This window comes from Alligator sinensis, unplaced genomic scaffold (assembly GCF_000455745.1).
Source record: "Alligator sinensis unplaced genomic scaffold, ASM45574v1 scaffold301_2, whole genome shotgun sequence".
Classification (NCBI taxonomy): Eukaryota; Metazoa; Chordata; order Crocodylia; family Alligatoridae; genus Alligator; species Alligator sinensis.
In genome coordinates this window covers 496,740-512,968 of record NW_005841874.1, presented here as the reverse complement: position 1 = coordinate 512,968, position 16,229 = coordinate 496,740, and the positions used below count along the sequence as shown (strand labels likewise).

The 16,229-nt window shown below is 43.2% G+C and overlaps 1 protein-coding gene across 6 annotated transcripts in view; it reads left to right on the top strand.

The window, feature by feature from the left end:
- The window catches only part of ABCC5 (ATP binding cassette subfamily C member 5), an 84,038-nt gene that overhangs the window by 40,282 nt on the left and 27,527 nt on the right, over nt 1-16,229 (top strand). The window contains exons 3-10 of one of the 6 annotated variants that reach the window (XM_006017107.3): nt 3,433-3,590; nt 3,880-4,035; nt 5,851-5,998; nt 10,675-10,908; nt 11,028-11,201; nt 12,667-12,814; nt 13,330-13,478; nt 14,779-14,886. In XM_006017107.3, the coding sequence (XP_006017169.1) occupies nt 3,433-3,590; nt 3,880-4,035; nt 5,851-5,998; nt 10,675-10,908; nt 11,028-11,201; nt 12,667-12,814; nt 13,330-13,478; nt 14,779-14,886 (1,275 nt within the window). Of the gene's footprint in view, nt 1-3,429; nt 3,591-3,879; nt 4,036-5,850; nt 5,999-8,224; nt 10,909-11,027; nt 11,202-12,666; nt 12,815-13,329; nt 13,479-14,778; nt 14,887-16,229 lie in introns of those variants that run through there. The other 5 variants (XM_025195944.1, XM_025195945.1, XM_025195949.1 and 2 more) reach the window with 5 other exon arrangements.

Sequence of the window (16,229 nt, the reverse complement as noted above, 5' to 3'; positions counted from 1 at the left end):
CCCCCTCACCTCTGTCCCCAGCTACAACATGCAGGCATGCAAGCACAATCCATGCCCCTTCCCCCCCGTATTGTGTGCCTTTGCCATCAGCCCCCCACCAATTCACCATACAGGTGCTGTCCCCTGTGTGTAGCCCTGTGCTCGCCCTTAGCTCCCCACACTGCTCCTTGCATTGTCTTGCCCCTTGGGCAGAGGCAGGAAGGAGTGGCCGGAGGAGGGAAGATTCAGGCTGCTGCATTTAAAATGCCACTTTAAAGGTAATATATAAGTAACAAATTATAGTTTTTTCTGGTTCATCATTTAACACCCACTGTGTATATTGCCCCAATAATTACACGTGTATGCCCTTGACCTATGGGCCGCGTTCTTCAGTAAATCGGTGGTTTTCAACCCGTGGTCCATGGACCCCCTAGGGGTCCGTGAAAGATGGCTGTGATCAAACAAAAGTACATGAATACCTACAGGTACAATTCAAAGGGGTCTGTACCTCCATTCAAAATTTCCAAAGGGGTCCACAAATGAAAAAGGTTGAAAACCACTACAGTAGATCTAAGGCAGGGGTAGGCAATTATTTTGGACGGAGTGCTGCTTACTGAGTTTTGGCAAGTCATCGAGGGCCATGTGACAGGCAGCCAGGGGCAGGTAAATACTATTTTTCTAAATTTTTTAGGGGCCCCGCGGTCTGGATAAAATGGCCTGGCGGGCCACATCTGGCCCATGGGCCACATTTTGCCCACCCTGATCTAAGGGATTGAAGTCCATCGTCTCATGTAGTCAGTATATGCCATTTATTTGGAAAGTAAAATAAAGTGAACTGGGGGAGATCAACGCACCCTCAGTGCTAAACGAGTCCAAAACATCCAACAACCATGATATATTATCAACTAAACAATGGGAGTGGGGCATTGCCGCTCTTTGTCGATTTATTACTTTCTATGCATGCAGTGTAAAGGTCTTGTGTACGCTTGGAGACTTACTTTCTTGTCACTGAAACTGTTCTCTGTTCCCAATTTTTAATGCAGCACAGGGAACTTCAAGGTCCTTTCCAAGGTGGTGCTATAGCTATAAAATAGCATGTGCGTTGCTTCCTGGTAATTCACAAACATGGTATTTACAACCTGTCCGCAGACTTCTCTTCACTCTGCCAACATTGTGTGATGGGCTCCTCTTGCTGCCTAAGGGGTTTTATCCATGTGCTCCTCTGTGCGTCAAGAGGGGAGAGATTTTTTTTTTTTTTTTCCAAGAGCAGTTCCCTGTTCATTTGCCATTCAGTCTTTTCCACGTGGGCTGGAGAGATCCTGTTGAGTGGCAGTTCTCGTGAGCCAGATTGTTTGACTACTGTGTGTGTTGGGGAGAGAAATCTTTGGTCTATTTAAAATGTATCTTGTTGTTACGTGCTCATTCATATTCAAAAGCGTGTTCTATCAGGACACTGGGCAAACATCATGCCCAAGCTTTCTCTGCCAAACAGAGCTTTCTCATTTTCATCCAGATGGTTGAATTTTTCAGTGTTGGCTGTTAAGGATGGCATTGATTGGTTTTAAGACTTCCAGGAGTGCCTGGTCACTTGAGGTTTTTTTGGCAGGTTCAGTAGGAGAGCATTGCCTACAAAGAGGGAGTTGGTTTGCATAAAGAGAACCTTTTAACCCAGCCTTCAGGTTGTATGTTGGACCTGCCACACATGCTTCTGTAATATCGTCCTGTCCTCCCCTTGTGCTCTCTCTGCTGCTTTGAGGCAGGGCCAGTGCATCCCCCTTTCCTGTAAGTGCAGTCTCCCTTTGGGTGCTATTCAAGCAGGGAGAGACTTCTGTCCCTGTGTCCTTTGTACGTGTGGCTAATAAATGGAGACCTAATAATGTCATAACACTTGGACAATGATATCTATTAAACCTTTATCTCCCACAGGGTTTTGTACTTCTAACAAGGTTATGCAACTAAAGAGAACAGGGATCAAATGCTAACTCCAGTTTTGGGTACTGAACACAGAGCCTTGTGCTCCAGAAGACTAGTAGGCAGTAATAGCCCAATGTTTGTAGCTTTGGTGACTGAGCCGGTTTCTCAGAAAAGGACAATAATCTTGATCAGGCAGTTAATGGGGGTAAACTAATATGTATTTGCGCACGAAGAGTGGGGAAGGGTTTTTGTTTGCGGTCAGGGACAGTTTTGATGCAAGTGTCCTCATTGAGCCTTGTGTGGGTGTACGTAGTACTGGTATGTTGGCAGGCACCCTTACTGTATCCGATTTTCCAAGTAAAAGATTTTGTAAGACCCACCGCTGTTTTGGACCTCCAGAGTACTGATGCAGCCTTCTCTTGTATGAACTGAAACTTGCATCTTCCCACAGGGCTGTGGAAATGTCTCTTGGCCAAGATAAGGGTGGTATAGTTGCCACTGAAACAGGGGCCAGTGCTACTTTGCGAAAGGGATTCCCAGCCGTTGGGAAGCCCCTATGAAAAGATGCACTAACTTTTGTTGGATGTCTCCTGGCCTTGTCTTTACAAAACACCATTTTCTTTTACGTTCAATACGTTTTACCTCTGAACTGTCACACAGTCTTAGAGGGCGACTAAGGTCCAAGGGGTTTGCTTTTATCAGCTGCTCAGTCAGAGTGCGCACACAGGCAATTGCATCAGAGCACCTGATGTGTGTTAAGGCCCTGTCCCCTTTTCTCCTGGAAATGCTTAGCTCTCTATGTTGGTAAAAATATCCTAAGTCATGGTAAGTGGGATATAAGCTTGTAAGGTATCTAAACCCTCAATCTTCAGATCGTAAGCCAATAATTTAATTATCTGAATTTATGAGATCATCTCGCATTGCATGTGTTGTACAGTTGTCCATTATGGGAGTTATACACCCTTCCCTAAAGCTGTAGGTTTTAGACTCGAGTCATCCTTTGGTAAATGTCAGTTCTTAGTTTTTACTTACTTTTTCTGTACTCAAAAATCAATAGAGGAATTCATCTGCTGCAAAGATCTCAAACGTTCTGATCTATTGTGGTCTTTCTAACACTCTGGATTCCTAGTTGCAGTCTCAGGGTTTATTTTGTGAATCATGTTTGCGCACCTACCAGTGCTCACATTGTGTGGAACCCCACAGAACCCATGAAAGAGTCCCATGGCACCCGGGTTGAAAATCACTGCCCTAAAGCTTTTGGTACTGGCTTAGTAACGAGATACAGATTTAGATTATTCCTAATCCTTTGACACCCAAAATGCTTAGGTACTACATCACTGAGCTCCAGCATCCTAGAAATCCAGAGACCTCAAGCAGATCTAGAATACATCTTCCATGTTTCTGCCATTGCTAGACCATCCCTTGCAATTGCAATACACCATCACAGAGATCCCCTGCAATTACAGGTGTTGAGTTGATGGAGATAGAAATGATGGGTTTTTGGAATTTCAGGCTCCATTGTCTCGTTTGTAAAAGCAGGTGGAATGCCAAGATGCCTTGGAAGCAGCAGCTCGAGCAGAAGGCCTACCTCTGGATACCTCCATACACTCCCAGCTGAGAATGTTGGATGAGGAGCGTCACAAGGGCAAATACCACCATGGCTTGAATTTGCTGAAACCCATACGGACGACTTCCAAGTAAGTCTTTTTGCTACAGAAAAACATATATGGTTGCAGTCGCAGCTTTCTTAAAAACGTGGAGTTAAAGTGTGATTGCAGCTCTGAAGCTGACCAAAAGATACCAAAATGTCACCTGTTGAAACCTTTATGGAGACCATTCAGCACATGCAGGCAATACTTTTAATGGAGATATTTGGGTGGTTGTTGTGGGTTGGTTTTTGTTTTCTTTTTTTTTTTTTTTTTTTTTTTAAGGGTGTCCTGTTACTTTTTTTTTAATGGTGTTATCATTTTCTACCTTCTCTTCCAGGCACCAGCACCCTGTTGATAATGCAGGACTTTTCTCCTGCATGACCTTCTCATGGCTCAGTCCTCTAGCCAGCAGAGCACACAAGAAAGGGGAGTTATTTATGGATGACGTGTGGCCTTTGTCAAAGCATGAGTCTTCAGAAGTCAACTGTAGAAGGTAGAGATGTCCTAGTGTATACCCTTTCCCCTGTACCCTGGTGTTTATAGGTTAGCCTGTATAGGTGCATGCCTGACAGCCTTTGAAAATCAGCACTTGCCACAAAAGTATCTTCCATTAGGGAATTTAATCTTAATTCTCCCTCCTGAGGCCAGTTCCTTTTGAGATACAAGAGGCACTGCAATTTTCCCTGACTTTAGTAGAATCAACTGAGCAGTAGTGCACATCAGTACCATTTGTGTTTCAAACAGGAGCTCACTCTCACTGCCCAGATTCTGAATCTTCAGAAAGCACATAACGCTGAGTTAATAGCAAAATAAAATTGCAATCAGTCTGAACTATTGTCAGCAGCGGGAATTTTAGTTGGGGCAAGAACTGTAGGATTTGGCCCCAGGACTTGATTACGAGATCAAATGCCAAAGGCTTTTGATCTAGTATCCCACGATATCCTTGTGGGAAAGCTGGAAGATTGTGGGCTCAGCTGCTCGACAGTTCAGTGGGTGGGAAACTGGCTACAGGGTAGGACCCAGAGAGTTCGTATGAATGGATCCGTGTCATCCTGGTGTGAAGTGGCCAGTGGTGTCCCTCAGGGGTCCGTGCTTGGACCGGTGCTTTTCAACATCTTTTATCAATGGTTTGGATGGGGGAGTGAAAAGCTCACTGACCAAGTTCGCGGATGACACCAAGTTATGGGGCAGTGTGGTCACGTCAGAAGATAGTTACAGGCTCAAGAGTTGGGCAGACTGGAACCAGATGAAGTTTAACACTTTCAAGTGTAAGGTGCTGCACCTGAGGGCAAACAACTCTCAACACACATACAGTCTCGGTGGTGACAGTTTGACTTGCACCATGGCCGAAAGGGACCTAGGGGTAATGAATGAGCCGTCAGTACGAGGCGGTGGTCAGCAGGACAAACAACATGCTGACATGCTTCAACCGATGCATCTTGTATAAATCCTAAGGAAGTGATACTCTTGCTGTATTCAGCACTGGTGAGACCGCAGTTGGAGTGCAGTGCCTAGAACTGGACGCGGTACTTGAATAAGGATGTGGAAAAACTTGAGAGGGTCCAGAGAAAAGCCACCCATATGATCAGGGACTTGCAAGGCAAGCCATGCGAGGAAAAGCTGAGGGACCTGGGCCTCTTTAGCCTAAAGAAGAGAAGGTTGAGAGGGGACTTGATAGCAGCTTACCACTACATCAGAGGAGTGCATCAGGAGCTAGGTGAGCAACTGTTCAATAGGGCACCCCCGGAGAAGACCAGGACCAATGGGTACAAACTCCTGGAAGGCCGCTTCAGGCTTAATACCAGGAAAAACTCCATCACAGTCGGGGTGTCCAGACTGTGGAATAAATTCCCTCCAGAGGTGGTGCAGTCACCTACCCTGGAGGTTTTCAAGAGGAGAGTAGATGGTTACCTTGCTGGGGTTACCTAACCCCAGTTGTCTTCCTGCAGGGTTCCTTCCAGCCCCTAACATCTACCAATGAATCGGATGGGGAGAGGAAGTTGTGGGTCAGCAGATTCTTGTTCCCAGAGAGTCTCTAAGCAAAATAAGAAGCGCTCTAATTTTCTTAGCTGTCTGCAGCATAAAAGCCCTTTCCCTATAGATTTGGGGTAAAGATTTCATAGCGATTCAGGATAGAAGTATTTCTCTTGGCTGCACAGAATATGCTGTGTTGTGTGTACTTGTATTGGACCTGGATGACTTATTTTCTCACAGCCTTCTCAGATCAAGAGCTTCTCGGGCACTAGTCTATGAAAGAAAGTGTCTGTTCTGATTTGAGGCATCTAATAGCAGGATTTGTACTTCTCAGGTTGGAGAGATTGTGGCAGGAAGAGCTGAAGGAAATGGGGCCTGACGATGCTTCTCTCCGGAGGGTTGTGTGGGTCTTCTGCCGCACCAGGCTCATCATTTCCATAGTGTGTCTGATGATCACGCAACTTGCGGGTTTCAGTGGACCAGTAAGTAATATCCATCCTTTTTTTAATATCCCCAAAGGGCTCCATCCCATGGCCAGCTCTAACATGTTAAGGTTTCATTGCAGGGTCATTAATTGTTTTGACTAGTTAGTTTGGAAAATGGGGTTCTTGCTTTTTGCTGAGAGAAACGGATGTTTTCAAGAGAGCTTTCCTGCAGCTGATGAATCAGTTGCTTGACACTTGAGACCAGGTCTCTGGAAAATGGTGGGTGGGCTTAGATGTCCTGAAGGAAAAACACATTTGTCTTTTCTTTCTGGTTTTGAGAATAGCTTAACGCCCTTCCTTAACTGGTGTGGATTTAGTGTATTAATACTTGTATAAAGTTTTTTTGTTTTGCTTTTGTTTCCTTGCTTTTTGCTACTTTTTTTTTTTAGGTAACACTTTTATTTTTTGAACTAAAATTCAAATGGTAAAGACATCACTTTGTAGATCAGTGGCCTTAATAGTGCAAGAAATGGAGTGGTATTATTAGATCATTCTTTAAAAATTGAAGGAAGCAGGTCTCGGGAGAAATCTGCAGCTGTAGTTATTGATTCTACAAAGATTGATCCAGCAGGTTCCACTGAGAAATGTTAGACTATGGCATTGCTGGTAGGAGCTGTGACTTGTTACTGTAGGTAGTACTGAAGGTACAACATATGAGACTTGACATTCGCACCATTTTCTTGTCACCTGTTTGTTGCACATGCTGTGCAGATTTTACAGTTGAGATTTTGACTAAATTTATTCTCTACAAATTTCCCTTGAGGAGTAGGAGCAGTATTATTGCTTGTAGTACATGTTTCAGTGTGCTGTTAAGATGGAGGTTCATTTTGTCGGTAAGTACATCTGGGATGCGCTCTTAGGTTAAAAGTCTTTTTGAAAATTTGTTTTTCCTGCTTTTCATATCTTTTAAATGCTTGCTTTGTTCCCTCTTAATAGGCAATACAATGTCTGTTTTTGTGGTATTGTTTTCAGTGTCATAATTAATGATAATAGCTTGTGGTAATTATAAAACACTTGGACAAATGGTTGGTTGTACTGTTAATTGCCAAAACTGATGAAGATTTTAACAGAACCAGCTTCCCCCAAGAAGAGCTTCTGTCATTGTTTCACTACAGGGTCCTTGTAGCTGCTCTTATCTTTAGCAGAGAACTTGCAGCAGGGTTGTCCCTAATTTCTTTAGAATAATTGTGCTGCTCTGTCAAAGCCAAACTGCTTAACAGAGAGACACTTTAATAGGCTGGGTTTTTAGGTTGCAATTCACTCAGTTTGGATACTCTAAAATTTGATCCCTCAAAGATTTGCCTATTTCTAGTCAACCTTGTTCAGTTCTCTGAATGAGGAACCTCCTCTTTTGGTTCCATCATTTGGCGTGAAAGATGAGTCTTTACCACCCCTCCCCCCTGTTGTTTTTTTTAAAGTGGCATGTATTTGTGATGTGCCTGGGCTGTCTCCTCTGAATTATCAGTGCTTTCTTGGACTGACGTAGCCTTTCAGTTTTATTGAGGTGAAAAGGGAGATCTGGAAAAGCACTCGGCTTTTCTGAATGCATTGGTGAAAACTACCAAAATGGAGTTAAACATTTTCCAAACTTGAACATTGTGAACTGAGTTTCCCTGAATTTGGAGTGCTAGGCATAGTGGCAGGTTCAGTAACAAGCATTGTGATGGTTATAGCTGGGGGGGGTAGGGGGGGTGTTGCATTTTTGGTATTGGATCCCTCCCAAGGCCCACTTCTTTATTTTTTCTTTTTTTTCCCCCCCCCCACATTTTGCATCTGGCACAATTTCCAAACTCAAAACCTGTTCAGAGAAACTCCGTGTCAAACTGTCTTGCAATAACCATCAGAATGCGCTAGCGCAGGTGAAAGACCTCTTAAATCCAGCAGATACAGCTGCTGCTATTTTACCCGGTGCCAAACATTTCATTTTCACGCTGGGGCAGGGAAAGAAAATCTGTTTAGCTCCAGGTCTGAACACATGCGGATGTTTTGCAGTAGCTCAGAACTAGTTTCTCTGTTTGGGAGATGGGCGGGGGATCTTGCTATCTTAGCGGAGCACAGCTCGGAGGGCCCGTCCGTTAGGCAGGGGGGAGTGGTGAGCCATCGAGGTAAGTGTCCCACTCGTCCCGTTCCGCTCCAGGTGCAGCGTGCTTTGTGCTGTCACACTCTGGACTGGGTGGGGAGCGTTTCTCTGTAGTGGAACCAGTGACAGAAGCTGTTCTTTAGAATTTTCAGGATGGCTGTATTCTGCGATCAGAATGAGACAGTCACGCTGGGCAGAATCCAACGCCAAGAGCAAAGGTAAGGTAATGTTTATTCAATGGGAATGCTTAAGACAGCCAAGCAACTAATACCAACCACTACGGTAATATCTGCCCGCAGGAGTCCCTTTCCCCGTTAGTTTAAGATTTACGTTTATAGACTGTATCTCGTTTTGTAAAAGAACTTTGTGTTGGATTTCTTTTTTTTACTTTTCATTAAACTTCCTTGAGTATGAACAAAATGTCTTGAAATGTGACTGTTACATATTTGACTTTTTTTCCCCCTCCCCCCTTTTTTTTTTTTAATTCTTTAATCTGTTTTCCTCTCTTTCTTTGGAAACCTTTTTTTTTTTTCTTCTTCTTCTTTTTTTTTTTTTTCTTTTCTGATACACAATGTAAGCCTTACCTTTTATCTCATCACGGGAGATGCTGATTCTATAAAACAGTGCTGAAAAAATGCACTTAAAAGGTTTTGGGAGGAAAGAGACCCCAGGAAACATCTGCTCTCTTTACACACCTTCTCTTGGAGACTTTCAGCCCTGCTGCGGTATGCGAGAAAATGCTTGCTGCGCTGCGATCGTGCTGAGTTACAGCTCATGAGGAAAAAAGGGGCGTTTGACCCCACTACTCAGTGACTCAGTTGCGTATGTTGGATTGAATACTGGAAAAGAAGTCAGTCTTCTCATTAGTAACTGCAAACCAACTGTATGCAGTTATGGTCAAAACAGTGGATGTAAAGATCAATCCAAGTAAGAGAGAGGCTGGAATACAGTAGCTTTGTGAATGTGAGCTCCTCACATTTGTTCAGGGACTGGTGTGTAAATTTTATCGATGGGCCATTCTAGAACCTGATGGACATCCTGGCTTTAATTCCCACTTAGGGGAAAATGAATGAGCAAAAATCTTTACGCATGTTTCCTTGGTTCTGCCACGCAGAATTAGCTGCTTCAGGAAGAGTGCATTTGGTCTTCAGTTTTTATCTGTCGATCGGTGCTGGGTATAGCTATGTTGCCTTTGCTGAAATGGTACTTTTTTTTTTTTTTCCCCTCCCTCCTCACACTATACAGAACTCTTACTTGCAACACCCGATGCAGCCAAGAGGACTTCAACAGACTATGAAAGGCTTCCCATTTCATTTCTTTGGTCTCAGATTTTTCTTTTGCATTTTGTTGCGTTGTGGGCAAAGGTAATTCTCAGCTCTGTATTAAAGAATGATAAGCACAGACATCTTTAAGCATCGCTGTTGAAAGGCTCTTTTTATGAAACCGCCGTTCATTAGCTGTGAAGCCTTACTGTAGTGTACCTTTAAATCAGATTTCAGAATCCATGCAGCCTCCGGCCTGACTTGCACTGCAACCTTCACTGCCTCTCGGGACTTCATGAACGTATATTGGTTCTGTTCTTGTATCTTTAATTTTGTGTGCGTAGTTGCAACCTAGTTTTGTCTCGGGGACTAGACTGTCTGTTAGATATTAACTTTATACAATTCTCTTGTATGTGCAGATTGTATGTTTTTATATAATGCGCTACCTGTTGTACAGTGTTTTGTGAGATGTTACCCATTTTAACATGGCACTTTATTGTTTTCAATAAAAGCCTGTTGTTCCTCAGTTGATAGTACTTGATATTGCTGATGATTGTGAGTTTTATATCGTACTGTGCCGCTGGACCACACGCAGAGCTGGAGGTGGGAGTCAGTGGTTCTTTGGGTTTCCTCCTCTTTCTGCAGGTGATATTTGAAATGTTATTCCGGAGGTAAAGTGCTCTCGTTTTTGGAGGGAAGGGGTGGTGGGGTGAATGATTTTTTTGTTTGGGTTTTTTTTTTTTAAGTGTGGTATTGCTTACCTGGTTTTTTGGGGGTTTTTTTCTGCTTGTTCTGTTCTTTACTATTAAACTGCTGATGTTTATTTTCAGGAATGTTTTGCAAATGTCCTTCTCACTCTTCCCCAGTACAACTGTAGGTACATTGTTCCTTTTTATCAAATAAGCACGTTTGAAGCAAACCAAGAAAAGGTCTTAATGTCATGTAAAGGAATGTCTTTTAACGTGTTCAAATGTATAAGTAGAGACTTTTACTTTGTCTTGTACAATAATGCATTACTTTCAGCTGACCGACAGATTTATGTTAAGTTAGAAGATGTGAAGGATTAGAAGCTTTCTGCAGAGAACACGATGCCAAAGAAAAACCTCCCTCTTCTTGCTAAATTCAACTTGCTGGTTTTTGCCCTCAGCAGGGCTTTGCGTAACGGTGCTCTGTCAATTGACGATTTTTACTTCTAGAAAGAAGATGCCCTGTAGAACAAATTGCTTGTCTAAAAATGAAGCAGCCCTCTTATTTCTAACTTAACATAAAGTTGTTGCATGGTGCCTCGGGTATGTCAGGATGTTCACGCGCACTTGCATTTCTTCCTGTAGGCGTTTGTTGTGAAACACCTGTTGGAGTACACACAGCAAAATGAGTCCAACCTGCAGTACAGCCTGTTGTTAGTTTTTGGCATCTTTATGACGGAAATAGTGCGTTCCTGGTCCCTGGCGCTAACCTGGGCGTTAAATTACCGCACGGGGGTCAGACTGCGGGGAGCTATCCTGACTATGGCGTTCAAGAAAATTCTCAAACTGAAGAACATCAAGGAGAAGTCTTTAGGAGAGGTAAGCTGCAGTTCCTCATTGGAAACTGCCAAGTTGAAGTTTACTTGCTAACATTTTTCTTCTGAGGATGAGGCACGGTTTTTCACCTCAGATAACCAATACGGTGTTGTGTTTTTCAGCTCATAAACATGTGCTCGAATGATGGACAGAGAATGTTTGAGGCTGCTGCAGTTGGCAGTTTGCTGGCTGGGGGCCCCATTGTTGCCATCCTGGGCATGGTTTATAATGTCATTATTCTGGGCCCAACAGGCTTCTTGGGATCAGCCGTCTTTATCCTTTTCTACCCAGCAATGGTGAGTTAAGTGGCCAGGAAACCTCTGGTACAAAGTAAGCTGGAACTAGACTTGAACCATGCGTCAAAGACTCCCATTTCTATTAGAAGAATACAGTGACTGAATAAAGTGTCGAGAGCTCCTACATTGGTTACCTATATGGTGCTTCATGTTTTCAAACTCTTCAAAGTAAGAGTTTAGAGACTGGCAAAGACTAGAATTTAAATAGGATGAGATGGAAAACGGGCAACTAAATTGTGAAGCAGTCTGCCCCCAGTATGGGTTATGTTAATTCATTAGACTTGGGACTGGACGTAGAAAAACAGAGGTTCCAGCTTGTATAGAGGATGGTTTTCCATGTCACCATCGTGACAGGCCATCAAGAATATGCTACTCCTGTGCTCCCCATACCCCATTGGCATCCTGATTTTTAAATTATTCTTATCTTTAAAATACACAAGCAGTTTAAGACCTGGCAGCGTTGGAGTTGCTCTCTCTCCATTCATGAATTAGCAGAACCACTCCATTCCCATGTTACAATAGAGTTGATAAAATTCAGAAGAATGCCCAGTGCTGGGAAACGGGCTCTTGATCAAGTGGACTGTTCATGGCATGGACCATAAGAGCAGGCCTTGCTGAAGTTTTGCTGTTGCATTAAAGTGTATTTTTTTTAGAAAAGCTAGGAAGAGCAGAATCTGGTGTGGCCCACTGTGGCATACTTGATCCACTTAACAGCACAGGTAAAAGCAATGACTGCTGTAAGATAAAAATGAGATGGAGAAGGGTTGGAATTTGATAATCTTGGCAAACTACTTTGGTTAAGAGGGAGGCAAAGGCTGTTTTTCTGTAGGTGAGAGGAATAGGGATGTGTAAGATAAGGCAAAAAGTTGAAAACTATGTAATGAGATGTTTCCTTCTGGATTTGTGGAAATAGAAGGGGCATTAGTAAACACTGTCAAAGGAGGAAATACTAAGGAGGACATGGATAACCCTCTCTTCTTTAGATCTGACCTAATCAGTTAAGGTGTTAAATATATATTCTTTTACCATCCCCATAACATCGGGTATAATAGAATTTGGTCTAGCACATGCAAGGCTTTATGGAAGCACAGGGTATGACTGAATTGTGTTATCTTTATGCATTGAGTATAAAGGTTAGCTTTAGATCAGGTTAACTTTGCAGCCTTTTGTACGCTGAAGATAGAGAAATCTATTTCTATTAACTTAAAGCACTTTGAGCCCTTTGGAAGTCTAAATAAAAATGAACCCGGTGAAGCTGATGCCATAGTGCGTTTAGGTTTCCATACTGATGGGCTCGTAGAATGGAGTGGGAAGGTCTGAAGGACTTTTGCACCTCATAACTTCGGTAACGCTTCCCTCCTTGCCCAGTTATCGGTCCTGCTGATTTTCTTCTCTAGTTAATAGGAATCAGGTACGCTTGCCATTTCAGAGCTGCTATGTTGCATGGTGCTTCTTTCTGTTTCAGATGTTCGTATCACGGCTCACAGCTTACTTCAGAAGAAAATGTGTAGCAACGACGGATGAGCGTGTTCAAAAGATGAATGAAGTTCTCAATTACATTAAATTTATTAAAATGTATGCCTGGGTCAAAGCATTTTCTCAGAATGTTCAAAGTGAGTGCAGATGCTCTATGAATGTTTCCCTTTAGCAAACGCCCTGTTGTTGTGACCTCTCTTAGCGCATGTCAGTAGACATGACTGCACGTAAGCCGTGCTAGAGCATCCATTCTTCTGTTGTAGACAGATTGGAGCAGCAGTTTCTATTCTGAAGTTCCACTGATCAGCAGAATGCTCTTTGTGGCCTTTCTTTGATGGTTAGGTATAAAGGCCTTCATAAATATTGGGTATAAAGGTTGAATACTAATCTTGACCAATACTGTACAAATTGCCCAGTTTTTAAACATAAGAAGAATAATTGGACCTCTGTCGTCATTGAAATACGCATCTGCTTACGGTTTGTCTCTGTAAATGTGTAGCTCTTCCTAGAACTCATGTAACCTTGTAAGTATTACAGCAGAAGAGGTTGCATCTGCTTTACCCAAAATGTTTCTAAAGCATTGGCTGCGTACGCTGCAACTATGCCTGTCCCAGTTGTACCTCAAAGGTGATTGTGCTGTTTGTATTTCTAGAAATCCGAGAGGAGGAACGTAGGATCTTGGAACGTGCAGGCTATTTCCAGAGCATCACGGTGGGCGTAGCTCCCATTGTTGTGGTAATTGCCAGCGTGGTGACATTCTCTGTCCACATGATTCTTGGTTACGACCTCACGGCAGCTCAGGTAACAGAGTGGTTCATCGCTGAGCTAACTTATCATATCTTTATCGTCGTAGCCTTTCTTGGTTAAACTGTAGAGAAATAATCCAGATTGTGAAAGTCATCTCTATTTTGTGCCTTGGCTCACAGAAGTAAGTATTAGGGCTGTGCAAAGCTTCGGTCCCTGATTCATTATGGCGGAGATTCAGCCTGCTTCGGTGGCTGAATTTCCAAATCCAAATCAGGAGACCCTTCAATCTTTCCAAATCCAAACTGATTTGGAAAGATTTGATGATTCGGACATAGACACAGCTTTAAATGTTTTGTTCTAGGTACCAGGTAGCTCATGAATGCTGTGATGCTGGGGCAGATGGAGTGTCCCACAGGAGTGCAGGAGGCTCGGCAGCAGACCTGGAAGCAGACTAGAAGTACTTCTGTTCCACTTCCAGGTTCGCCACTGAGCACGTGGGGCATCCCCTGTGCTCCTGTGGGACACTCCATCCTCCCCGCCATCTCAGCATTCATGAGCCAAGCCTGGTACCTCGAGGTATGTAGAACAAACTTTTAAAGCTGTGTCTATGGCCAAATTGCTGATGCTCTGAATTGGCATTGAATCTGAAAACTTGGATTTGGCCAAATCGAATTGGGAACATTGATCCAAATCAACTAATCAAATCACTGTCCCTGATTTGGGCCGAATCCAAATCGAGTACGGCCTGTTTCACACAACCCTAGTAAGTATAGGGTGGTGTAAGATAGTGGCGGATGTGGTGTAACTTTCCACACCTGGCTTGTTCACTGGTATTTCAGGCTTCCTGGAGCAGGGTTTAAGGGCCAGATTTTAAATTGTGACTAATCCAGTCTCTCTCTGTGTCCTGAATTGTATCTGTGCTGTCTTTTTTTTGGAAACATTATTCTGGAAAAGGAAGACTTGGCCATCAGTTTTTTTTTCCTCTTAACTGTGCAATTGCAAGTAGGATTTTTCTTCTCTTGTGATCTCTCAGGCAGGATTTGAACCAAGGTCTGGAGAATTGGCAGGCTAATATCCTATAACTTGCTGGATTTGCCATTGGCAGTGGAACTGTGGGTGTCTAGGATATATCTTTCTCCAGTCCTTTCTAAAATACTGGGGTGGGAAGGAGCCTGCCCTTTTCTGTGTTGGGTCAGAGGCTGTTGAGTATATGAATGGTTCCTCAGTGGCAGGCCTGTCCTTCAAATGGAAGGGTCTTGAATGGCTTCTGCCAACAGAACTTAGCCCTCAGTGGCTTTGAATTGCTGGTGTGTATTGCAACCGAACATGGTTCTCTTTCTTCTCCTGCGTATAGGCTTTCACAGTGGTTACAGTCTTCAATTCCATGACTTTTGCCCTAAAAGTAACGCCTTTCTCAGTGAAGTCTTTATCGGAAGCATCAGTTTCTGTTGACAGATTTAAGGTGAGTGGTCCTTTGGCCATACAGCTTTATCTTTAAAAGTGGGATGTCTCCATGCATGTGTAGTTCTTATTTTCCGCAGAAGAAAGGGAACGTCACACTGATACAAAACAGTAATTAACTATTGAGGGTTGATGCAAGACCTCTGTGAGCAGCTGTTTATTCTAGATCAGATGGCTGTGATGTTTTGGTGCTGGCCACGATTAGAAACGGGATACTGGAGTAGATGAATCGCAGGTCTGACCTAGTGTGGCAGTTCCTGTGTTCCCTTTTAAGAACAGCCCCATAAGCATAGGGATATAACATATTTCCTTGGTGAAATGCTTTTCGGATGCATCATGGGCTGACTTTCCAGTAGCCAGGAAACTTTTGTAACGTAAGGTAGGGCGTTGAAATTCCAAAATGAATTGGGTCATTGGAATTATACTTCGTTAGCAAACGTGGAAAGTAACTTCCGTGTCCAGGGAGCAAGGAAGGTGCATGTCCTCTTGTGAGCATGTTCAGTTACTTGGTGCCACTGATTTACTCTCAGCTGTTAATGGATTTAAGCCCTTTTTTTCATTACTTTCTCTGCTCTTGGAGCACCAGAGAGAGTCCCCAACTGGGAAGTCTGGAGTTTCAGGAATCCTGATCTAGGATGTTGCATCTTCTGGGGCCTGGACTAGGTGACCTCCTAAAAGTCCTTTCCAGCCTTATTTTTTTTTTTTTGATTTTGTAATCTATTTCTGCATTTACTATAATTATCTGGGAAGTTCATTTTTAGACGGCATTGAAATGGGAGACTTCATAATCTGCACACATAACAGACCATATCTGAAATCAGGTCAGCTCAGATCAGTGATCTGTCTAATCAGGTACCCCATCACCTGGAATGGCCAGTTCCAAATGGTTTGCAGGAAAATGCAAAAAACCCTGTAATGGCAAGTGAGGGGAAGTTTAATTCTAACTGCTGGCTGTTGTCAGTTGCTGGATCACTCTTCCTGTTCCATGTTATGATATATAGCCCAAATTTTTCCACCCATACTGCACTGCCAGTCCATGTCTGATTGCTTTAGGTGGTGGTTCTGCCTGTTCTTACTAGCAAAAGTTTCTGTTCTGCAGCTATAAAGCTTAAAGGAGAAATACTGTGGGTGAGGGAAAAGTGAGAGAAGAACAGGATGGGGGCAGTGACTTAGTCTTTCCTAACATGTGACTTCCAGTTTTTTGTTTGTTGTTTTTTTTTTTTTAATGATAGAGACCCAGGCTTTCCACTGTTGCTTTAACACTGATACCAGAAATTGCCTGACCCACAAGTTATTGCTTAAATCATTAGGTAACTATTCATGTATTGCAGTGACTTACAAGAA